The following is a 26,027-nucleotide window of genomic DNA, read 5'->3' as shown; positions in this document are numbered from 1 at the left end:
GGAGGCAAGTCATTCCACTGATGGTTCTAAATGTCAAGAAATTTCTCCTTAGTTCTTCTTGGTGCTTCTCTCCTTGGTTAATTTCCATCCGTTGCTTCTCATCTTGCCTTCTGGTTCTTTGGAAAATAGTTTGACTACCCTCATCTTTGGGGCAGCCCCTGAGATATTGGAAGACTGCTGTCACATCTCCCCTCGTCCTTCTCTTCATTAAACTAGACATCCCCAATTCCAGCAACCGTTCCCTATATGTTTTAGCCTCAGGTCCCCTGATCATCCTTGTTCCTCTTCTCTGCACTCTTTTTTATATTGTGGTAACCAAAACTCTCCTTTTTTATATTGTGGTAACCAAAACTCTCCTTTTTTATATTGTGGTAACCAAAACTGGATGCAGTATTCCAAGTGTGATTGTACTAAGGCAGGGGTGTCAAACTCAATTTCATTGAGGGCTGCATCAGCATTGCGGTTGCCCTCAGGGGGGCGGGTGGGTGTGGCCAGGGTGGGCGTGGCCTACTGGGTGGGTGTGGCTAGAGTGCATATGGCCTACTGGGTGGGCGTGGCCAGCTCTACATCGTTGGCATCAAGGGTGCCTATGGGGGCCTGGGCAGGAGTGGGACAGATCTGAGGGTCTCTGGCAGAAGGAGGGTCTCTGGGCCAGGGCCAAGGCAGTGGGGGCCGTTCCCCTCACTGTTTCCAGGATGGCTTCGCGGGCCACATGAAAGCATGTTGCGGGCCAGATCCGGCCCCTGGGCCTTGTGTTTGACATGTCTGTACTAAGGCTTTGTAAAGTGGTACTATTACTTCACGAGATCTTAATTCTATCCCTCTGTTATTGCAGCCTATTTTAATATGCATATCTAAATCTATGCAGTGCATTGATTTACAACTTTGCCATCTCTTTGTCAGGGAATACGAACATGAGGCGCTACGGAAGAAGTTCACCCATGCGCAGACTTATGACTCTGAGTCAGACCAGGACTATGGTTATGACTGGGGACCTGCCACAGACCTGTAACCCCATCAGCAGCCACGTGGCCTCCTGCAACTTTCTTGGGTGGCCGTGCAAAGCTGTCCTTGTCCTTCCAATTTTGGTGAAACTCTTCAAAGACCTTTGTGCTCCTATAGAGGCACTAAAAACATAGGGGGTGTGGCAAGATTTTGAGCCCCTGGAAGTCCTCATGACCAGCTTTGCCTCACATGCTTGTTCCGGAAATGTTGCTTTTCTCTTTCACCCTGTTGCCTTAAGTTGTGGACACCCCAGAGCAGCCAAGGGGAGCAAGCCACCTTGGATGGAAGTTTGATCTTCAGTTGATCCTCTCCACCATCCTTTCTTTGGGCAGTTTCACCTCAAGCTGGATATCCGGTGCATTCAATCTATTTCTGCCCTTTGATCAAGATCAAAGGATTTCCACCGGCCTTCTGAACTAACTCACAATACAGCTCGGAAGGGATTTGCAACCATTTTTATTTCATTCTGGATCCATTTAACCAGAATAAGGTACTTTGAGTTGCATATACATGAATGCTTCTCAAGCTCAACAACTTGCAGATGTCTGGACTTCAGTTCCCAGAATTCCCCAGCCAGCTTTCAAATCCAGCCGGCTTTGAGTTGAAGTACAGAGATCTTGGAGTTGCCAAGATGGAGAAATAATACTGATACGCGGCATCGTTAGGCCATTTTTATACTTCAATTAAGGCTAAGAACTTCCACCTCATGTTCTAACTTTTTGTGCACAATGCTTTTAAGAAACTGCCCTACATCCATTCACAAAGCTGAGGATTGTCTCAAGAATTTTAAAGCTAGACCTCACAGTGTTGTCTTTCCCGACCGGAGGTCTATTTTTGCTTATAAACCACACTCCGTGTTTTACCTTTTTAAATGTTTCCTCCTGCTAATATGATTAAGGTCAACAGCCCTTTCCTCACCGTTTACTACAGGCCTAACGTGTTGCTGTGTAATCTCGGGCGACCGCAAATCAAGGCTGAAATTTCACAAGATTGCCAATTTCTATTCCTATATAACTCCAAAATCTCATTCAGTCCTGCCTGAAATCATTCACGATTTGGCTTTAAAAAAAAAAAGTTCAATCGGGAAGCTCCACATTTATGGTATAGATAGTCCTCGAGTTATTACTGTAATGGAGGCTGAGCATCACGGTCAGAAGTTGGCATAAACTTTATTAGGGCCACTATTGTTCTGGTTCCCTAGAATTTTATAACTCCCTTTTATAATTTGCAATGTGATGCTCAGAGGGGGATTTAATTCAGCCTTTTTAATCAAAAACGTGGAAGAGTATTAAGCATGCTTAATTGCTTTTTTATCTGCATAACTTCCATTTGGGATTTCTCTCCCAGGTTGCATTCTTGTGCGCCCGCTGACAAGGAGCAGCCTAGGATGATGGAACTGAACGTATTGCCTTAATGTACATGACAACCTTTGCGGTATGTGATGAGTGAAGATGGAGGAGCCTCGGGGCTTGCCGCTCCATCATTTGTGCCTTTTGTATTAAAAGCATTCCTTTTCAGCTGAATTGCATGGATCTTTTTTTCGGTTAGTAATGGTGAAAAGACGACAAAAATGTGGGATGCTGACCGACTCGCTGGTTTGGAAGGGGGAAAAAAGCAAGGTATTTTGTGGTCTCCTTGTTAATTTAAGCAACATCCTGGCAATGAACAACGCTTGGTTTTTGCAAATGCTCAGATCAGTTCAGGCAGTCTTTAAAGGAGTGCTTCTCAACTTTGGCAACTTGAACATGTGTGGACTTCAACGTCCAGAATTCCCCAGCCAAATTCTGGGAGTTGAAATCCACACATCTTCAAGTTGCCAAAGTGGACGAACACTGGTCAAGGAGACCGAAAAGGCATTGATGTCACCCTGAAGGATTAATAATCTCAGTACAATTATAACCTCAAGCTCATTAACCCAGTGCAAGTATGGGTTAATCAGGATGGCAGAAGACTACAGAAAGTCACACCACTGCTTTGAAATAAATGTCAGGAAGTGAACATTGTTGGCAAGACGCCATTTGTCAGGGCTGACATTTTACCTCAGACAAATTAAATTTTAGGGGACGTGAGGCTTGTGCTCTCAAGATCAGGAGCTCTGCAGAAGTGGTAATGTAGAATTAGGCAATTCTTGCTTTACAGCAGGGGTCTCCTATCTTAGGAACTTTAAGACTTGTGGACTTCATGGATGGCTGAGGAATTCTGGGAGTTGAAGTCCACAAATCTTAAGATGGTTAGCGTCTCCTTCTCTACAGTACCCAGGTGCAGGCAAGTATGCAGGTCGTATTATTTATTTGCAGTTACTCAACTTACGACCATAATTGAGTGCAAAATTTTCACGGCTAAGCAAAACAGCCGTTAAGCGAGTTTCGCCCCATTTTGAATCTTTATTGCCGTGGTTGTTAAGTGAATCACTGCAGTTGTTAAGTTAGTAACCTGGTTGTTCAGTGACATTGCTTGTCAGAAAGTTGCAAAAGGGGATCACATGACACACGCACACACACACACCCTGGGACACGGCAGCCGTCGTTAACTATGAGACAGTTGTTAAGAATCCAAATTTTGATCACGTGACCACGGGGATGCTGCAATGGTTGTAAGTGTGAAAAACGGTCATAAATCAGTTTTTTCAGTTCCGTTGTAACTTCAGTCACTAAACAAATGGCTATAAGTAGGAGACTAACTATTAGATTTTTATTCTGCTTTTATTACTTTTATAAGTACCTTAAGGCAGTGAATATACATTACCCAAGAGTCCCTTAATCAAGCATATTAGACAAATCTAGCTTTTCTCTTTCTCCAAACTGATTTTTCCCCCTGTTATAAAAAACAGTAGCTTCCTGTTTTTTAAAGACACAGCCTTGAGAAGTGAACCTCTTGACAGAAGCTTGCAAAAAAAGTGAGTGTGTTGCAAAACTCAGTGCTAATCAGCATTTCAAAACAGTTGTCCTGTTGCTTCAGATAGTCTTCTCATAGTCTTCTCACGCACACAAAACCTACACAAACTGCTTCAGTGACTCAAGAGCTTTTGAGCTGGGAAACAATTCTTCCAATGTATTATCAGAAATTTGAAACCACATCAGGGGTAGAGAGAAGGGCGCAAGCAATAGAAGCTAATTTTGCCTCAGTTCACTGCAGTGCAATGTGTGAATTCAGCCGCTGTGGTTTTTAACCATGATTTATTGCTTAACACAAGAGGTCAGACCCCCCCCCCCACCCCCAAGATTCAGGCCCAGGGAAAAAAGAAAACCAGAATTCTACAAAATCACCCAAATCTCACAAAGTTTGGACAACAATGCAAACACAACATTGTGGATTTTATTCTTATTTTTTTTGGAACTGGGGTTCAGTACATGTTGACCCAGGCTTAGCACATAGGGTAAAACGAACCAGAACTTTTTAAGACTTTCTTGTCGTTTCTGAAAGCTTTAGAGCAGGGTTTTTCAAACTTGGCCCTTTTATGACTTGTGGACTTCAACTCCCAGAATTCCTCAGCCAGGCACGCTGGCTGAAGAATTCTGGGAGTTGAAGTCCACAAGTCCTAGAAGGGCCAGGTTTGAAGACCCCCCTGCTTTAGAGAGGCAGCTTGTAATTCTGCCGTTACTTGAACATTTGCAAAACAAGTTCGAACTTCAGCTGTCTGAGCAGTTAAGGCTGCTTAACGTGGATTGTCATGCCGAAAGGTGTGAACTCTTACAATTCTTCCCATTCTCAAGTCAGAGCAAGAAGATGCTTTAGAAAAGCAAATAATAGCCATTTCTCTAATCTTTGGTGTGCAGAGAATAGAGTGATTAAAAAAGAGAGAGCACTTTCTCACCGTCTCTGATCTGCTTTGGGAAATTTAGTACTTTGGTTATTTGTATTAGTAGTTTAAGCAACAAAATTCATACAGTAGCTCCGAAGCAACTTATAGAATTGCCAGCAGTGTATTGGAAGTCCAGCCATCAGAAGAGTTTGCCCCATTTCCTAACGGCAAAGGTGAGACTTGTATTACTGCAGAAATGAATTTGGAGGGCTGGATCCTCCACAGCCAGGGAGAGCAGGGTGGATTGTCTCCTACACCCTAAATCTTGCTGGGCAGAATCTGTGTAAATTGGCCAGGCAATCCTGACAACAATGCAGCATCCTGATTCTGGACTGGACCACTTCAAAGAGCACTTACCAAATGCTATATTTTCATATTTCCCTTATTTTGTTTTAAGAAAAAGGCGTCTGTCGCAGAGAACACCTTGAGAAATATGAAAATTTGTATCTCCACCTGCTTTGCAACCTTCAGGATTTTTTTTTATTTTTATTTTTTTAAAGTGAATAAGGAATTCTTCCCACCCTGTACTGTTCCTCTCCTCTGGAAGTGGTAAGAGTCTCTAGGCCATCCTTTTTAGTTCAGGAAGAGCACAGCACGGTAGTGTAAGGTTCAATCTCCAATATCTCTCGCTTTCTAGTGTAGAAACCAACCTCAAGCAACAGGCACAACTTCCAAGTTCACACCCCAGATAAATTTCCCCAGCAAAGGAAACCAACAACAAACGTGGCTGGGTGGCTCGTGCCCCAGAAACAGACACGAAGCTCTTGTGAATCGGGGGCACTGAGCCCAGACTTCAGATTTGGGAGGTGCAGCAAGCTTAGGAAGCAGCCACGGGAAGCCGGTGGCCACGGCAAAGCCCATCAGAGGAAGATCGGTTGCTCCTGGCCAGTTAAAAGACGATAGGTGGAAGCTGGCATGGTCTTGATATGGACCTGCAAGGAAGAAGAAGCGCAACCAAGTCAGGGGGCATCGCTGAAGCTGAGCAATGGCACGCTAGGGTTCACATGGGGAGGGAGGATGATGCCTGGTCACAAAATGGCTGCCATATGATCTACATCAGAGGTCCCCAACCTTTTGGGCACCAGGGACCAGTTCCGTGGAAAGAGGTTTTTCCGCAGACCGGAGTGGGTGTGGTTTTGTGTGCTGCCTGAATCTTGCGGATGGGGCTTTGCTTGTTTGTGTGGACTGGTTGCTGGCACGCCATGGCCCGGTACTGGTCCACGGTCCGGGGGTTTGGGGACCCCTGATCTACAAGGCTTTTTTTCCTCATAGAACACTCAGAATGGAGTTCCGGCACCTTTTTTGGATGGAACCTTGTAGGGTAGGCGAGGCAGGTTGTATGATGTGTGTGAGTTCCGACGCCTTTTTTTATTATTATTATTATTACAAAAAAAGCACTGCTGATCTACATCAGTGTTTTTCAAACTTGGCAACTTGAAGCTAGGCAGACTTCAACTGCCAGAACTCCCAATGCTGGCTGGGGAATTCTGGGAGTTGAAGTCCGCCTAGCTTCAAGTTGACAAGTTTGAAAAACACTGGCCTATATTTACTGCAAAAGGGAAGGTCCTCCCTTCTGCCTGCTACACCCTCTCTTCTTTCCTTATCACAGCCGTTTCAATCTAGGCTTTCAGGATTCGATGATTATACGCAAGAATTAGGCAGCGTTTCCAAGAATCCCTGCCAAATCTGTTCCTCGATCCGGCCTGTTTCAAAGGGCTGACCTCAATCTCTCTGTCCCAACTTATCCGATACAAATCCAAGGTGGAGTTATTTGAATTTCTGTCTCTTAACTGTGTGATGGCTTTTCCAAGATACTCTTTAACAATAGGCAGTCCTTGGCATACGACCATTTGCTTAGCCACCCTGGCACTGGAAAAAAAAAGGTGACATTTACAACTGTTGCCGTCTCCCCGTGGTCATGTGATCAAAATCTGGCCCCTTGACAACCAGCATGTATTTACGACAATTGCCGCATTACCGGACTATGTGATCCTCATTTGTAACCTTTCCACCAGCTTCCAACAATTAAAATCAACAGAGAAGCAGGTTTCGCCTAACAACCGTGGTGAAAACATACAACTGGGCCTGACTCACTTAATGACCGCATTTCTTAGCGACGGACATTCCAGTCCTAATTGCAGTTGTAAGTCAAGGAATCCTTATAGCTCTTTCAGAGATTCCCCCGAATCAGCTCTAAACGACTCTACTGAGACACTGCTTTATTGCTCCAGACTCAACCTGCCTTTACCATTTCAGATGGTTGATACAGTACAGGTTGTCCTCAACGTACGACCCCAGCTGAGCCCCAAATCTCTGTGGCGAAGCAACAACATTGGTGAGCTCTGCCCCATTTCACGACCTTTCTTGTTAACTGTAAATCAACTGCAGTTGCTAAGTTAGACGGTTTCAAAAGGTGATCATATAACCACGGGACAGGACAACCACCGTAAATATGAACTAGTCCAGGGGTCGGCAACCTCGGCTCTTTTATGACTCGTGGACTTCAACTCCCAGAATTCCTGAGCCAGCATAGCTGGCTCAGGAATTCTGGGAGTTGAAGTCCACGAGTCATAAAAGAGCCGAGGTTGCCGACCCCTGAACTAGTCCAACCCCCTGCTTAGGCTATACCATTTCAGTCAAATGGCTGTCCAGTCTCTACTTAAAAACTTTCAGTGTTGGAGCATTCATAGCTTCTGGAGGCAGGTTGTTCCACTGGTTAATTGTTCTGTCAGGAAGTCTGGTGAGTATGAGTTTGCTGAGATGATTATAAGTGTGAAAAAATGGTCATAAGTCCTTTTCCCAGTGCTGTTGAAAATTCAGACACTAAACCTTGGCCCTTTTATGACTTGTGGACTTCGACCCCCAGAATTCCTCATGCGTGCCTGGCTGAGGAATTCTGGGAGTTGAAGTCCACAAGTCATAAAAGGGCCAAATCTGAAGACCCCTGCACTAAACAAATGGCCATAAATCAAGGACTGCTTGTACTTGGGTTTGCAATCAACCCCGGTTGATTGCACAAATTTGCTAAGCCAGGCGTGCCTGATTTTTTTGTTTGTTTGTTTGAATTGTTCTTAATTCTCACCCAACAATCAAGAACCCCCACCCTGAAATCCTTAGGAAGAAAGAAGGCAGAGGAAGAGCCCTTTTCGGTGTGGCTTTTTCACAATAGGGCTTTTCACAACTAGAGAATCACGCTGTGCACGTACCTCGCTGACCGCTTGGCTAAGGATACGAATGATCTTCTCGTGCGGCATAGCCACCACGCTCTGCCCATTGATCTCAATGATGCGATGTCCCACGCGGATGCCTCCACGTTCTGCAATCCCGCCACGCATGAGGCTGCAGATCTAGGCACAGGGAAACCGCCACTGGTACGGCTGGCCTTGCCCACCCGCGTCTCAAAAGTTTTGCTCAAGCGCACCCATCCCCGATTTCCAAAAACCTCCCTAGTCCAGGGGTAGGCAACCTTGGCTCTTTTATGACTCGTGGACTTCAATTCCCAGAATTCCTGAGCCAGCACAGCTGAAGTTGAAGTCCATGAGTCATAAAAGAGCCAAGGTTGCCTACCCCTGCCCTAGTCCATCCGAGGTAGAGCCATTTGTATTTTGAATTCCCTCTGAACAAAGAGCCTGGCTGACTCGTCTCATCTACCTAGATTACTCACAATGCCGTTTTCCACGGAGAATCCTAGGGGATATTTTGTGTCGGGCCTTCGAACAATTGCCGTGGTGACAGGAGGGCAATGAACGATGTTGAGGGTTACTTCAGTCTGGTTTTTCAAATCCTGGGAAGAAAACAAAACCCATCAGGTTGGCCTGAAATTAAGGTCAACATCCTCTACCAAGAGCAGGCAGTTTTACTGCTGGCTGGGGAATTCTGGGAGTTGAAGTCCAAACATCTTAAAAGTGACCAAAATTGAGAAATGCTATGCTAAATGATGCTAATGACTTTACAGCACACCCTGTCATTTAGCGAACCCCAAAATGACCATTTTGTTCTAATTCAAGAGACAACCAACCCCAACCCCACCCACCCCACCCCGCATTCCCTCCTGCAACATGTGAAATGTTAATACCACTTTACAATGCCTTGGGAAGGCCACACTTGGAATACCACATCCAGTTTTGGTCAGCACGATTTTAAAAAATGTTGAGACTCTAGAAAGAGTGCAGAGAAGAGCAACAAAGATGATTAGGGGACTGGAGGCTAAAACATATAAGGAACGGTTGCTGGAATTGGGTATATCTAGTTTAATGAAGAGAAGGATGAGGGGGGACAGGATAGCAGTGTTCCAATATCTCAGGGGCTGCCACAAAGAAGAGGGAGTCAAGCTATTCTCCAAAGCGCCTGAAGGCAGGACAAGAAGCAACGGATGGAAACTAGTCAAGGAGAGAAGCAACCTAGAACTAAGGAAAAACTTCCTGACAGTTAGAACAATTAACCAGTGGAACAACCTGCCTCCAGAAGCTGTGAATGCTCCAACACTGGAAGTTTTTAAGAAGAGACTGGACAGCCATTTGACTGAAATGGTATAGCCTAAGCAGGGGGTTGGACTAGATGACCTCCAAGGTCCCTTCCAACTTTATTATTATTATAAGTGGATGCTATTGGGAGCTGATGACACCTCCATAACAGGTCTGAACATGAAGGGGGCCGGGCCAGAAAGGAGGTGGTGTGATGGAATGTATTCCATATTCCCAGGGCTGCATTCCAGAGGAGCAAGAGATAGCAAACTTTAGCTAGTTGGTGTGGGAGAAAGAGAGTGAAGATGGCTCCTCCCTAGCAGTTCTCAAGTACAGGTAGTCCTCGACTTATAAGCATTTGGGGTCACGTGATCCCCTTTCGCGACCTTCTGGCAAGCACGGTCAATGGGGAAGCCAGATTCACTTAACAACTGTGTTACTAATTTAACAACTGCAGCGATTCACTTAACAACAGAAACGTTGGGCTCAATTGTGGTGGTAAGTTGAAGACTGCCTCTGTACGTTTAACGGCGCAAGGCGTCTGCTTTAGTTTGGCAAGATCACGGGTTGGCAACCCGCAGCTGCGGACCCGCATGCGGCTCTTTGAGCCGTCTCCTGCAGCTCCCAGCCGCCCGGTGCACGCGCACCTCTTCGAACGGGCAGTGGTGCGTGCGCACCTCTCCAAATGGAGAGTGGCACCGCCCGTTCCGAGAGGTGCGCGCGCACCTTTCCAAAGGGAGGAGGTGCGCGCGCACCTCTCCAAGCCGCCGCCGTCCCGTCCGGAGACCTGCCGCGTTTGTCAAACATTGACGAACACGGCAGCTGTGCAAACGGGATGGCGGCGGTTTGGAGAGTGTGCGCGCACCTCTCCAAGCCGTCCCGTCCCGTCCGGAGACCTGCCGCGTTTGTCAAACATTGACGAACACGGCAGCTGTGCAAACGGGATGGCGGCGGTTTGGAGAGTGCGCGCACACCTCTCCCAAGCTGCCGCCGTCCGGAGACCTGCCAACGGACGGCGGCGGCTTGGGAGAGGTGCGCGCGCACTCGCCAAACCGGCGCCATCCCGTTTGCACAGCTGCCGCGTTCGGCCATGTTTGACAAACGCGGCAGGTCTCCGAACGGGATGGCGCGCACCTCTCCAAAGGGGAGACCCGTCGCCGCGCAGGTGCCTCCCATTTTGCGCATGCGCGTGAGTGGACGCACGCGCGTGCACTTTTTGCGGCTCCCACTTTTTTGTTTGTTTGATGGAACCGGTTCTGAGTGGCTCCTTTCCTTTTTCCGGTTGCCGACCCCTGGGCAAGATAGAAGACGTTGACTAGTAATAAGTGAATGGACGTAGTTACAGTGGGGTTGGGGTCCCTATTGGGAGACCTAAAGGCCCAGGTGTGGAATGATCCCCCTGGAGAAGGAGACTGCATTTCATGACATTTTTGCTGAAAACCGACATTTACTTCTGATTTTTTTGGCAAAACTAGCCCCTAATGAACAACTGGTTCGTTTAATCACTGTGGCATTTGCTTTAACAACTGCCACAAAAGTCATAAAATCGGGCCGATCATGTGTGTGACCGGCTTTAGAACCTCATGACTTATGGAGCCTGGTCAGTCATAAGTCAAGGACTACCTTTATTCATTTTTTACACTTTTTTTGTATGTATAAAGGCATTTCAAATGAATGTTGGTAATGTAAATGTAAAGCACAGCCCTCCTACATTTTATGGCGGACGTGTGATAAAGCAAGAAAATATCGGAGCAGGATTCGTACGTTAATACAGAGAATTCTTAAAGTGAATACAGAAAGAAAACCAGGGACTTTTCTTTTGGGTTTCATGGACAAAGATCTGGAACAAAAAAAATATATGGAACCTTGATGTTATATGTGTTGACAGCAGCAAGAGTACTTTATGCTCAGAAATGGAAGACTGCGTCGATTCCCACAATGGAGGAACGGTTGCAAAAACTCTATGGCGCTAGCAGAGATGGCTAAATGGTGGAGCAGTGCGCTAATGCCTCCTTAAGTAACACCAGCTGCCTGCAATTAGTGCAGGTTCGCATCCCACCAGGCTCAAGGTTGACTCAGCCTTCCATCCTTCCGAGGTAGGTAAAATGAGGACCCAGATTGTTGGGGGCAATTAAGCTGACTTTGTAATAATGCCACTGGGGGGGGGGGGCGAAAGCCCTAATAAGCAGGCATATACATAGAATGAAGGCTATTGCTAAGCACATTGGTTTCTGCTTAAATTGTAAGCCGCCCTGAGTCTTTGGAGAAGGGCGGGATATAAATGGGATTAAAAATAAAAAAAAATAAAAAAATAAATTGACTGTACTGATTAAAGAAAAGAAAACAAATATTTTTTATTGCTACCTGGAAACCACTTCTGGACTTTGTGCTTGAGATAGAAAAAAAATGAAACTTTGATTTTGGGTTTTACCAATTTGATAGATTTGATATTATCGGAATGGCTAGTTCAGGGGTCGGCAACCTCGGCTCTTTTATGACTCGTGGACTTCAACTCCCAGAATTCCTGAGCCAGCATAGCTGGCTCAGGAATTCTGGGAGTTGAAGTCCACGAGTCATAAAAGAGCCGAGGTTGCCGACCCCTGGGCTAGTTGATGTTATTTTGTAAAAGTAAAAACTTGCGGTCTGATGTTGAAATTCTATTTTACTGCACCAAAGAAAGTCAGCAGACAATGCCTTTCCCCCCACTTTTTTTCTCCCTTCCCTCACATCTCTGTTCTGTATTTTCATTGCATTGTGTACTATAAACTAATAAAATTTATTTTTTTAAAAAGGACTAAGTTTATCTTGCTTCCACAAAATCTAGAAGAGATCATCAGCCACAATCTTTGCTTTTCTACAACGTATTCAGCCTGGGAACAACAACAATTTTGCTATCTCTTCTGCGTGCCGGACAAACTGGTTTGGGTTCAAAGGTTAAGCAGGGCTGGGCTTAATTAATATGTAGGAATGGCTGTAATATTTATTATGGCCAAAAGACCCAAACAGGACATAATGAATATGCAGATATGAGAAAATCCCAGGGCTGGAGGCTAGACTCAGAAGTGAAAAAAATATATTCTAAAAAAAAGAGGAATGGCAGAGCACATCTATAGAGATATGATTTGCCAGTCCTTTCTTCTAGGACAGGAGTCTCCAAACATGGCACCTTATAAGACTTATGGACTTCAACTCCCAGGATTCCCCAGGCAGCATGGCTGACTGGAGAACTGTGGGAGTTGGAAGTCCACAAGTCATAAAATTGCCAAGTTTGCAGACCCTTGTTCTAGGGCATTCTTGCCAGGAAGCTAAATGAATATGCCCACATGATCCCCAGGGATCGGGGAAAAAAATCCTAAAATCACTCGGTTGGAAGGGAATTTAGAGGTCATCTAGTCAATCCCCATGCTCTATGCAGGATGCTCATCTGGTCATTGAGAATCCGGCCTTGATTTGAAGACCTTTAACTTGACTTGAGGGGTGCTTTCTCTTTTATTCTCAAGCAAAAAGGTAATAAATGTTCTCCTTTAATAATCAAAGCCTCACTTCCTCACCCGTATGATATTCTGGCACGAGGCGAGGGGCAGCCCCACAAGGCTCGTTCCATTGACGGACATGATGCGGTCCCCAATGCTCAGCTTGCCGGATCGCTCGGCTGCTCCCTTGTGCATCAGGTTTGCAATGACCACAGTGGGAAGGATGGATCCCCAACCAGATTCCACAATCACCACGCCCAGGATCTCGCCCTTCTCTTTGGAGATGATAACCTATATGGAGACACCAAACAACAGAGGAGAGATCTATCGGACTAAAAGAAACAGAGATGAAGTGTTTCATCCTTTTAAGGTGCCCTCGAATCCACAACTGTTATTATAATCCAAAGCAGTGTTTCTCAACCGTGGCTATTTGAAGATGTGTGGACTTCAATTCCTCAGCCAGTTTGGCGACTGCTGGAATTTAGAACAAACCCCTCAAAAACTGCTCTTGAGCAAACAATAGGTTTGCTTAACAATTGTGACATTCACTTAACGACCACTGCAAAAACTGTCGTAAAAACATGTCCATCCACACGGTGATCCACTTTACAACTGTCACGATTTACAACCATCATTCCAGGCTTAATTATGGTTGTAAGTCAAGGACTACCTGTGTAGCTGATGGAAGATGGGAACAGACTAATAATAATAATAATAATAATAATAATAATAATAATAATAATAATAATAATAATAATAATAATAATAATAATAATAATAATTTATTTATATACCGCCCTTCTCCCGAAGGACTCAGGGCGGTGAACAGGGTAGACATATAAAAAATACAAAAATACAAAAGTTAAAAAGAATTAAACATATGCCCAACTAAAAACAATAAATACATATATTAAAAATGACAATAAAAACCCAACCCATCCCCCATCAGGCCAGGCCGGCTTGTTCAAATAAGTGTGTCTTCAGATCGCGACGGAAGGAGCGAAGGTCGAGCTCAACCGGCAACCGATTCCATAGCTCCGGGGCGCCCACAGAGAAGTACCTCCCCCTGGGGGCCACCAATCGACATTCTCTGATCGGTGGCACCCTGAGGAGGCCCTCTCTATGGGAACGCACAGGGCGCAGGGAGGTTGATGCCGGCAGCAGGTGCTCCCTAAGGTACTCCGGACCCATGCCATGTAGGGCCTTAAACACCATTACAAGTACCTTGAATCTCACCCGGAAGACAACTGATAACCAATGCAGCTCACGGAGCAGAGGTGTAACATGGGAGTATCGGGAGACTCCCAACACAACTCTCGCGGCTGCATTCTGTACCAGTTGGAGCCTCCGAGTGGTCCTCAAAGGCAGCCCCATGTAGAGAGCGTTGCAGTAGTCCAGGCGAGAGGTCACGAGCGCATGAGTGACCGTAGATAGGGCATCCCGGTCTAGATAGGGCCGCAACTGGCGGACCAGGCGAACCTGGGCGAAGGCCCCCCTAGTCACGGCCACCATGTGATCTTCCAAAGTAAGCCATGAATCTAGGAGGACTACCAAGTTGCGAGCCCTATCTATGGGGGGTAATAGTTCACCCCCCATGGAAAGAGATGGAATATTCTGAATATCCCGGGATGCCGGTATGCACGGCCACTCAGTCTTGTCGGGGTTGAGTTGAAGTCTGTTCCTCCCCATCCAGACCCGAATCGCCTCCAGGCAACGGGACATCATTATGTGCTTCCAAATCTTATTATTATATATCTGACCAGAACAGGGGACAAGGAAAGTGATTCTTTTAATATCCCATGGCTGTAGCGACTTTTTAAAAAATAAAAGTAGCCACTAGTTGGATAAAAAATGCCAAATCCAGTCTGGACATCTGGCTGACTGTGCAACGAACCTCAGTATAAATAACTACAATATAACAATTCTATAGGAACACAGAGTCGAAAAATAGTCCTGAATGAACACATTAAAACTTTGTGGGATTCCCAAATACAAACTGATAAGAGTCTTGGCACATAACTGACAAGATTTAACTGTGGCGGAAAAGACAAAAGTGTGGAAAATTGATGTGGCAATACCAGGGGATAGTAGAATAGAAGACAAAGAATTGGAGATCACAAAGTATCAAGGCTGGAAAATCAAAGCTGAAAGATTATGGCATAAACCAGATATTGTGGTCCGAGTGGTTATCGGCAGACTCAGTGCCATACCAAAAAATCCCAACGGTTCTTTTCCAAAAGACAAGTGGACTTCCTTGGTTTTGGGGAGAAGACTTTTGGCACAACCAAAAGGATGATTGAGAATCTCTAGATATACCAAAAAATCTTGGACAGCATTGCACACTGACAATGAACATTGACAATATTTCCATTGTCAATGGCAAAACGCCAGATTGCTTGGATCCACACCTATACTATGCCAATACTTTACAACATCCTAGGTTGTTGGGAAAAACTCAATGCAAACAAAGGTCAACACCAGCTAAAGAACTGGCCGCTGTGACTTCACCTTGCTGCATATATAATTATAATAAATTTACATACTACCTATCCTCCGAGAGGTTAAAGTGTATGTGTGAAACCGGATCTGTTAAACATACCAAAGTCTTAGTACAGCTATTTTAGCACGTACTTTTTTTTTTTTAAAAAAAAGCAGGAAAATATGTGCAACTGGAAATCAGCAATTTGTCATACATTTCAGAAGCTCTGGGGACAGAGAAGAACAAGGAATTGCAAACAACTGCAACAGAGAACGTGGGTTCCACACTTTCCTTTAGTTGCTCACACTCTGGCCTAACAAACCTCGAAGTGTTTCCGCTACAGGTTGGGACACAATTATTTTGCCCCACTTTCCCCCCCCCTACACACTGAAAGAAAATATGTCTATTGCTGCTTAATCAACTCTTGTCTTTGTTTCACACACTTTGGGAAAGTATTATTTTATTTGAAAAAATAACTTGCTGAGAAGAAAAACAAAAAAAATCTGGATAAAGCTTTGCTGTGTAAAGTTAAAAAAAAACCAAAGGAATTGTTCTGAGGAGAATATTTTTTTCAGGACAAGACTGATCAGTTTGTTCCAGGGAGACTAGCAGTTTTCTGGATATTACTCTTCCAGAACCACTTCCTGTATCAAGAACATTTATAGCCAGAAAACTGTCAAACCACTCCTCCTGGAGTAAAAATTCACGGCCTGGTGAAAAGATGGAACATTCTAGAGAATCCTGCCATGTTCTCACCCTGGACAAAATGGAGGCAGCCAACTGAACAACCTAAGTCAGGGGTGTCAAACTCAATTTCATTGAGGGCCGCATCAGCATTGCGGTTACCCTTGAGGGGCCGGGTGGGTGTGGCCAGGGTGGGTGTGGCCTACTGGGTGGGCGTGGCTGGAGTCTGTGTGACCTACTGGGTGGGCATGGCCAGCTCTACATTGTTTGTGTCAGTGGTGCCTATGGGGGCCTGGGCAGGAGTGGGGCAGATCTGAGGGTCTCTGACAGAAGGAGATGAGACGGGGGCAAGTGCTGAGGCATGGTCCACTGGAGCAGCCTCACTGTTCCTCTCAGGCCATGCGGGGGGGGGGGGGGAGGCTGGACGGTGATGCGGAGGTCAAGTGCCCAGCCTAGCCCTCAAGCACCCGCAGCACTAAGCCCACCCCCACTTCCCCAAGGGGGTGCCCAGCTGCTGTGCTTGCTCTCCTTAGCTAGGTTGCTCATGATGGGTATGAGGGCAACGTCAAGAGGGAGGCCCACTTCCTCTCCATGTGAGGAGACCTAGCTTTGTTTCCAAAGCTTCCTTAGCAATAGGATGGGAGACCACCCAGGTTAGGCCAGGAGGAGGGGGCAAGGGGATGGTGAAAGGGCAGCAGGGAAGGACTAAGGCAGGACTTCCCTCAGACCCTCCCTCTCCCTCCCTCCCTTCCTTCCTTCCTTCCTTCCTTCCTTCCTTCCTTCCTTCCTTCCTTCCTTCCTTAGAACAGAGTGATGGGAAAATATTTGAGATGAGGGAGGGAGAAAAACAGGCAAGAAACGCAGCTGGGGAAGTGTCATCCTTCATGAGGAATGAAGAAATGTACCATTGCCTGGAAGTGGCCAGCACATGGCCCTTTCCTCAGCGCCGAGAGGCTGAGCTGGGTGGCACAAATCTGAAGAGAAGCACAACGCTGCCCAGCCCCTAGCCTGCCCAAAGTAGGCAGGGCCATGTGCTGGTCACTTCCAGGTGATGGTGCATTTTTTCATTCCTCACAAAGGGTGATACCTCCCTAGCGTGCACCCAGGGGGCGGGGCCGATGCGGCAGGGGCCGGTCCCTCACTGTTTCCAGATGGCCTTGTGGAGCTAAGACTGAATGTATTTCAGCATAGATGACCACCACAAAATTGTACATTGGCTCCTGGCCGGCCTGGGCCAGAGCCAAGGCAGTGGGGGCCGTTCCCTCACTGTTTCCAGGATGGCTTCGCGGGCCACATGAAACCACTTCGCGGGCCGGATCTGGCCCCCGGGCCTTGTGTTTGACATGTCTGACCTAAGTGATCCTCCTTTGGCTATCAGGATCATTTATTTTTTTTATCAATTAATACTATTGGAACATTTTAACATAAAAGGTGACACCATACAGGAAGTCCTCAACTTACAAAAAGTAATAGGGCCTGCCCACTATGGTCGTAAGCCATGATGCGTTGTAAAGCAGGTCACCCACACGACTGGCCCGATTTTATGACCTGTTTTATGAGGGTTGTTAAGCGATCCAATTGTTTGCTATGGGCCCCTTTTGCTGAAAACCAGAAGTAAATGCCAGTTTTCGGCAAAAACATCATAAAATGTGGTCAGGTGATCCATGCTGCAAATAGCTGTAAATGTGGGTTGGTTATCAAGCACCCAAAATGCTGTCACATGTCTATAGGGTGTGAATGTGCGCCCACTGATGATCCGTTGTAGATCAATGACTATTTACAGATTTTTTTCCCAGGCACGCTGGCTGAGGAATTCTAGGAGTTGAAGTCCACAAATCATAAAAGGGCCAAGTTTGAAGACCCCTGTTATAAACTGTCTTGGGCAGGGGTGGGCAACTATAGTCCCTTCATGACCTGTGGACCTCAACTCCCAGGATTCCTGAGCCAGCATAGCTGGCTCAGGAATTCTGGGAGTTGAAGTCCACAAGTTGTAAAGGGGCCATACTTGCCCATTCCCTGCTCTTGGAGCACAGAACTGAGGATTTTCCCATTCTCCATACACTATAATCCTGGGAGGAAGGCCTGCCTTTCAAAACAACCATTTTATAGTCTTGATCCTGTCTTGTGCACCTGCCTGAAGTGCAACCAAACAGCAAAACAGTGAAAATAATGCGTTTCCTGCCAACGGAAGCCAATGAAAGCCCACAGGTGTGGCAGACGACAGCTTCCATCATTTCCAGCCAACTGCAGGCTGGGTGGTCATGGTGTTGTAGTCCAACATCAGAGGGCTAATCAGGACAAGACAGGATTGGTGGAGATTGAGTGGCCTGCCCAACCATTGGTCAATTCTAAAACCCAACAAATGAGTATATTTGAGATGGGCAACCATTTCCTCTGTGGTAGGGATGTGGTTCCAGTGCTCCCCCTTCCTCACCCTTCAACAAGACACCTCCTCTCTGCTCTTACTTCCTTACAGTTTTCTTGCTTGGAGAAGTGAGCCAGATCTCCATTATATAGCTGCTCTCCCTCAATCAAGTCAGGATCCTTGTCATCATCGTTCTGGTCTTCCATGGAGCCAAGCTGGCTGGGGTCAATGCCGCTGGCCCGCAGGAAGTGCTGGTAAGCCACACTAAAGACCTGCCCGATGGCTTGCGCTATCAACTGAGCCTGTAGGACAGAAAGCAGAAAATAGACTAGCTATGTCAAGTTTAATGAAAAGGAGGACGAGGGGTGACATGAGAGCAGTCTTCCAATATCTCAGGGGGTTGCCATAAAGAAGAGGGAGTCAATCTATTCTCCAAAGCACCTGAAGGGAGGACAAGAAGAAGAAACTAATCAAGGAGAGAAGTAACCTGGAACTAAGGAGAAATTTCGTGACAGTTAGAACGATTAATCAATGAACAACCTGAAGTTGCAAATGCTCTAACACTGGAAGTTTTTAAGAAAAGACTGGAAAACCATTTGTCTGAAATGGTAGTTTTTTTTACTGCCTGAGCAGTTGGACTGGAAGACCTCCAAGGTCCCTTCCAACCCTATATTATTATTATTATTATTATTATTATTATTATTATTATTATTATTATTATTATTATTCTTCATAAAACATGAAACTCAGTCAACTGAACACTCAAACTGACTGGCGCTAATGATTGACACGGGTTGCTGCCAGCATCCTAGGTATCAACCAGGTATCTCCTTAAAATGTAAGATGTCCCAAGTAGTGCAGTTTTTTGTAGCTTTGCTGGAGTTATTGCAGGAAGCTGCAATTTCTTGATGTATTTTGCAAAGTTTTTGGACATAGTTCCCAGTGCCCCGATGACAGTGGGTATCACTGTTACACGTTTCATCCATAATCATGCAGTTTTGATGGCCAGGTCGCGGTATTTCGTAATTTTTTCCAGTTCTTTTTCTTCGACTCTGGCATCTCCTGGTACAGCGATATCAATCAACTGTACGCTTCGGTTCTCTACGACTGCGATATCTGGCATGTTGTGTTCCAAATGGCGATCTGTCTGTATTCGGAAGTCCCACAAGATCTTCACCCGCTCATTCTCGACAACTTTTTCCACCCTATGTTCCCATGACTTTTCGGACACAGGCAAGTCGTATTTTTTACACAATGCCCAGTGGATTAGTTTAGCAACTCGGTCATGTCTAGCTTTGTAATCAGTTTGCGCAATTTTGCTGCACTCACATATTAAATGTGAGACAGTTTCAACTTTGTTGTTGCAAAGTCGGCAATTTGGATTGTCAGTAGATTTTTGTATCTTCGCTTTCATGGCATTAGTTTGTAGTGCTTGTTCTTGAGCAGCCAGTATTAAGCCTTCCGTTTCTTTCTTGATGGTTCCCATCTTAAGCCATGCCCATGTCAAGTTGTTATCACATTTTCCTTCAATGTTTTTCAAATGCTGTCTATGCAAACCTTTGGTTTTCCATCTATTTAATATGTCATCCAGCCGTTTTTCCTTATATTGTGCCTTTGTTTCTGTTATTTTTATAATGCTCTCTGTTTTCACAGCCTGCAGCAATTTTTCTGTACTTTGATTCACATAGTCATTCAAACTTCGTTTTTCTTCTTCTGCAGTTTGGTGGATTTGCAGTAGCCCTCTGCCCCCTATTCTTCTTGGCAGGTACAACCTGTCGATGTCACTTCGTGGATGTAGAGTGTGGTGCATGTTGAAAGATTTACGCATTTTTCGGTCTAAGTGTTCCACTTCAGCCAAAGTCCAGTTGATAATTCCAGCTGGGTAGCGAATCACTGGGACTGCCCATGTATTAATGGCTTTAATATTTCCAGCATTCAGTTTTGATTTTAGCATTTTGCGGACTCTCATGATGTATTCCCTTTGTGTTGGCTCTTTGACTTTTCCATTCAAGATATTATCTGCTTCCAATATGCCTAGGTATTTGTAACCATCATCCTTTGCTAGTGCTTTCATAATACTTCCGTTTCCCAGTTCTATTCCTTCTCTTTTTCCCATTTTTCCTCATTTCATGGATAATATAGCACATTTTTAAAGTCCAAAGTCCATTCTGATGTCGCTGCTAAACAGTTGAACTGCGTTGAGTATTGATTCAAGTTCAGTGTGGCTTTTCGCATAGTTTTAAGTCATCCATGTATAATAGATGGTTTATCTTGCCACGCTGGCTTGAGATGTGGTATCCCAGTTTTGTGTTTTGTAATATTATTGCCAATGGAATTAATGCGTTGAATAGTAATGGTGAAAGTGAGTCCCCTTGGAAGATTCCTTGTCTGATGTTGATTTCACCAATGTTGTTGTTGTTATTATTATTACTACCAAGGTCCCTTCCAATTATTCTATTCTATTCTATTCTATTCTATTCTATTCTATTCTATTCTATTCTATTCTATTCTATTCTATTCTATTCTATTCTATTCTATTCTATTCTATTCCATTCCATTCCATTCCATTCTATTCTATTCCTACAATTACAGGATAAGCTTCTTTTCAAGCATGCAGTTACTCCAGTAAGACGGGATCTAATCTAATTGAGGAAGTGGTGCACATCTGAACTCTAGCTGTGTGACTGTCAGCGCTGTCCACCAACATCTCCTTACACACTCACGTCAGATGAGTGGAAGACGTGGCAGATCATTTTGTACAGCTGTTTTTCGGTGGAAGCATCTGCCCGGCGAGGGATCTTCCGGCGGGCCATGAGCACCACGATGTTCCCAATGTCAGCAATGTAGGAGATGGTCTGGAGAGGGTGATCCATCATGGTTTCCTAAGGTGGGAAGAAGGCCAGAGAAGTAGAAAGAAAGAAATATACCAGAAGTATTGATGTGACAGATTGCCATTACACAGAATATTCTCCAATTGTCTGGGACTGTCTGTGTCCTCTGGATGTGCTGAACTATAGCTCACATCATCCTCTGCCAGCCTGGCCTCTGCCTGATACAGGAGTCCCCAGTATGCTGTTCTACAGCAAGGGTCTTCAAACTTGGCCCTTTTATGACTTGTGGACTTCAATTCCTAGAATTCTGGGAGTTGAAGTCCACAAGTCATAAAAGGGCCAAGTTTGAAGACCCCTGTTCTACAGCTTGGTTTAGAGAACATATTTGCACAAAAATCTCAAGTGATGTGTCATTTTTTAAAACACATACAAAAATCATAGCTATGTAAAATAATATATAGAGTTAAAATCTGTGTGTGTGTTTGTGTTTTCTCAAATATATATCACAGATCACACAAAAGTAGACTTGTAGTGCCAATACATCTAAAGACACTGTTTGTGCTTAATTTGATTTTAGAACAAGTATTGCTCGACTTACAACTAATTGTTAAATGGCCAGCCAAAGTTACCATGGATTTGAAAAAAGTTACTTACAACCCATCCTCAAGGTTACAACTACAGCACTGCAGTTTGGGCTTTTGGCAACCAGCTCACATTTATGACTGACTGCAGTGTCCTAAGTCATGTGATCATGATTTGGGCTTTGTGGCCATTTTTTCCAACAAAAAATGCCCACTCAATAACTTGGAAATGGATTTACTACTACACTGCATGTCACTTAACAGCTATGTGATTTGTTAACAACCATGGTGATTTGCTTAATGACTATAATAAAAACAGTTGTAAAATGAAGCTTGGCCAACCTCAACCACTTATAATCAAAATTCTGGGCTCAGCTGTGATCATTAAGTGGAAAACTACCTGTACTGTAATGACTGCAATTTATATATATATATATATATAATATTATATATATATAATATTATATATATATAATTATATATATATAATGTCCATAAGAAAAGTGCAATTCCTTCCTGTCAACCTATCCTCAGTCATTTTGTGAGAGGGCAACACCCTCAGCAGCCATTTTGAGAACACACCACAACGCAGCTTCAACATTTCAACCAGGCTCCCGCAATCTAAAAAAAGTGATGTAGCTAAATGGAACACCATTTGGTTATAGGGAGGAAGCAAAGGAACAGTTACATCTGTGGGTCTTCTGGCCAGGGGAGGTTTTGTGAGTGTCCATCCTCCCGCAACCTCAAAGCAGCCATTTTGGCACTCAATGATCTCAAATGGAGATAGCAGACTTGAGTGGGCAGCTGTCCATGCACCTGTGTGTCGGCACTGAGGACCTTGATCCGTTGAGTGGAGACAAAGAGATCTACTTCGGTCATTGGCTGGGATTCTCCTTCAGGAGCCTGCATTGCAAGGAAAACATGTGAAGGAAAGAGGTCAGGATTGGAGAGAAAATAGGTGATTGTGGCATGGAGCCTCCTAAAGGCCCCAATAGATCTGGCTTAATTTAGCCCAACGTGGCTGGCCAAAGGCACAAAGGCCATATTAGGGTGGTGTAGCTCAACCACTGTACTCGCCACTGTTAAGGCTCCAGCGACAGCACTGAAAAGGTAAGCTGCTCTTGATCATGGAGGCTGGATTTTGCTGCAACTGGAACAGAGCCCCCTTTTCTTCAATGTAACTGAGTACAAGTACTCAACTTACAACAGTTTGCTTAGTGACCGTTTTCACACTTACAACCATTGCAGCATCCCCATGGTTACGTGATCAAAATTCAGGCGGCTGGCAACTGACTCATGTTTATGACGGTCGCAGCGTCCCACGGCTCGTGGGATCACCTTTTGGAACCTTCTGACAAGCAAAGTCAGTGGGGAAGGCAGACTGACTGAACCAGCGTGTTACTCACAAGTGCGTGATTCCATAACAACTGTGGTAAAGAAAGGTCGTAGAATGGGGCGGAACTTACTTAACAACTGTCTCACTTGGCCACAGAAATTTTGGGCTCAGTTGTGGTTGTAAGTCGAGAACTACTTGTAGATCTAGCTATCAAAGTTATCTCTAGGTGTCACACACCTGCTGCTCCCTTTCCCACCTTAATCCTGTCCACAGCTTCCTGGGCCTGTGCCATGCGGACACTTGTGGATGGGCTCCTCTCGGAAATAAGCTGTGTGGAACCCAGATATTTGGCTCCAAAGATCACCCCATCCAACAGATCTTCGGGCTCGCAGGGGCCTGGGACTGAGATATACAGAAAAGGCTGGTTTAATAACATTATTATTATTGCCATCACCATTACCCCCACAAGGTATCATAGGTAGCACTCTTTTAACAACATCCCTGTGAGGTAGATTACACTATGAGAGAATTGCCCCAAAGTTCCATAGGGAACCTCCGTGGCTGAGAAGGGACTAGAACAGGGGTCTTCAAACTTGGCCCTTTGATGACTTGTGGACTTCAACTCCCAGAATTCCTCAGCCAGGCATGCTGGCTGAGGAATTCTGGGAGTTGAAGTCCACAAGTCATCAAAGGGCCAAGTTTGAAGACCCCTGGACTAGAACCTGGGTCTTCTTGTGGTTAGTTAACTTTAGCGCCTTTCCTTTTACACCTGTTTGGACTGAGAGAGAGGGAGTAGCCCAAATTCAGCCAATGAGCTTCTGTGTCTAGTCCAGCACTTTCCCTTCCACAGCTCATTGGCTCTTGGGCTGAGGGGGGAGGGCCTAGCCCAAAATCAACCAATGGCTTCTGTAGATGAAGAGGAACTACTAGAACATGGGTCTTAGTCCGCCTCCTTTCCCACTACACCTGTTGGTTCTTGGGCTGAGCGGGAGGGACAGGACCAAATTCAGCCAATGAGCTTCTGTATCTAAGAGAACCTGGATCTCTCTGCTGTTAGTCCAGCACTTTCTCCCTTCCACACCTCATTGGCTCTTGGACTGAGAGGGAAGGACTACTAGCACCAAGTCAACCAATGAGTTTCTGTGGCTGAGGAGAAACTAGAATTTGGGTCTCCATATTGCTAGTCCAGCACCTTCACTTCTACATCTGATTGGCTCTTGGGCTGAGAAGGTGGGACTAGCCCAAAGTGAACCAATGAGGTTGAAGAAGAACTAGAACCTGGGTCTCCCACTCTTCGTCTGCCTCCTTCCCCAGTACACCTGATTGGCTCTTTGGACTGAGAGGGAGGGACTGGCCCAAATTTCACATGATATAATAAATTCATCAAAATTCTTCACTTACCGTCTTTATAAGGTGGGAAAGATGACATATTGGCTTTATTCTGTTAAAGAGGAAAGGGGAAAAAGAACTGGCTTTGTAAAGCTGAGGAGGCGATCTTAATTATTTACTTACGGCATTTATCTGACCACCTGAAACCAACGAGACGAGACTCTAGGCAGCTTACAACTTTACATAATAACAACAGGATACAAAATCAAAATAAAGTTACTTGAATAACTAACCTCAGAGACTAAAAATCGAGAATTACAGAAAACAGTCCAGCTGCATGCAATGAATCCCCTTCAAACTCTGAATGCATAATATTTTGTTTGAGGAATTTGATCTGAGCACATTTTACTACAAAGCTAGATAAACCTTGATTCCCGGTGTCAGCATCCATGCTGTTTTCTTGATATTTCCCCCTGCCCTTTTCTGATTTTTTTTTTAAACTTCCCAGTCTAGACAACAGCACTTGGAATTTCCAAGTGCTGTTGTCTAGACTGGGAAGTTTTAAAAAAAAATCAGAAAAGGGCAGGGGGAAATATCAAGAAAACAGCATGGATGCTGTAAGGGTGTCAAACTGCCGGCCCGCGGGCCGGATCCATCATGGCGAAACCGCACCCACCCCATTGCTGGCAATGGAAAAAAAGTTGTGATATGTTGCAACACTTCACCTGACATTGTCAGTTTGACACCCCTGGTTTAGAGGACTTCCATCAAAGCATTAATTTTTTTAAAAAAAATTTAATTCCATTTATATCCCGCCCTTCTCCGAAGACTCAGGGCGGCTTACAAGCTTAGCAGTAGCCTTCATTCTATGTATATGCCTGCTTATTAGGGCTTTCACACACATACCCAAGCGGCATTATTACAAAGTCAGCTTAATTGCCCCCAACAATCTGGGTCCTCATTTTACCTACCTGGGAAGGATGGAAGGCTGAGTCAACCTTGAGCCTGGTGGGATGCAAACCTGCACTGATTGCAGGCAGCTGGTGTTACTTAAGGAGGCATTAGCCCACTGCTCCACCAAGGCTCTAATCAGGCCCAACCCTGCTTAGCTTCTGGGATTAGCCAAGGGTAGCTATGTACAGTATTAATCATTCTACAGCAAGCACATCATAATGACTTTGCACAACTGATACAAACTATATAATTTATGTTTGTGTCACGATGTCACAATGTACACCTGATATCACTGGGTTTTTTTTTACCATAAGGTGATCAGTCTAACTCTAACCAGAAGGCAGCTCATACTAAACAACTTCTGGAGACAGTCTCCAAGATTAGTTGGTTTGTGGCAGGATGCTTATGTACTGAGTGCATAAAATTATTAAAGTGGCACCTTTCAGTTATTTTGGATTTTGATTACATGTTCCTTAACCTAAGAACCGCTAACTGCACAGATAAAAAGATAGTGGGAAGGCAAAGATACCTCTGTATTTGAATTCCAGCTGGATACATCAGTCCCATAATTTCTACATCCAAAGCAGGGTATATACAGATAGTCCTTGTTTTGTGATCAGTTGCTTAGCAACCATTTGAAGTTACGACAGACCTCCCCAGGGGTGCTTACGACCCAGTTCTGATGCTCACCCCATGGTCACATGACTGAAGCTCAGGCACTCTAC

At 45.0% G+C, this 26,027-nt stretch overlaps 1 protein-coding gene across 2 annotated transcripts in view; it reads right to left on the bottom strand.

Annotated features, from left to right (window-relative positions):
* Positions 1–4,246: 4,246 nt before the first annotated feature.
* Positions 4,247–26,027, bottom strand: part of APBA3 (amyloid beta precursor protein binding family A member 3) — a 29,071-nt gene continuing 7,290 nt past the window's right edge. For both annotated transcript variants that reach the window (XM_083363417.1, XM_083363416.1), the window contains exons 4-12: positions 24,421–24,460; positions 23,276–23,421; positions 22,500–22,586; positions 20,995–21,153; positions 18,373–18,573; positions 12,822–13,034; positions 8,472–8,591; positions 8,014–8,154; positions 4,247–5,739 (exon numbers count right to left, since the gene is read on the bottom strand). In XM_083363417.1, the coding sequence (XP_083219543.1) occupies positions 5,668–5,739; positions 8,014–8,154; positions 8,472–8,591; positions 12,822–13,034; positions 18,373–18,573; positions 20,995–21,153; positions 22,500–22,586; positions 23,276–23,421; positions 24,421–24,460 (1,179 nt within the window). In that variant the 3' untranslated portion in view covers positions 4,247–5,667. The remainder of the gene's footprint in view (positions 5,740–8,013; positions 8,155–8,471; positions 8,592–12,821; positions 13,035–18,372; positions 18,574–20,994; positions 21,154–22,499; positions 22,587–23,275; positions 23,422–24,420; positions 24,461–26,027) is intronic.

This window comes from Vipera ursinii, assembly GCF_947247035.1.
Source record: "Vipera ursinii genome assembly, chromosome: 1".
Taxonomy (NCBI): domain Eukaryota; kingdom Metazoa; phylum Chordata; class Lepidosauria; order Squamata; family Viperidae; genus Vipera; species Vipera ursinii.
The sequence above is the reverse complement of the archived record's forward strand: the minus strand, read 5'-3'. Positions and strand labels throughout refer to the sequence as shown.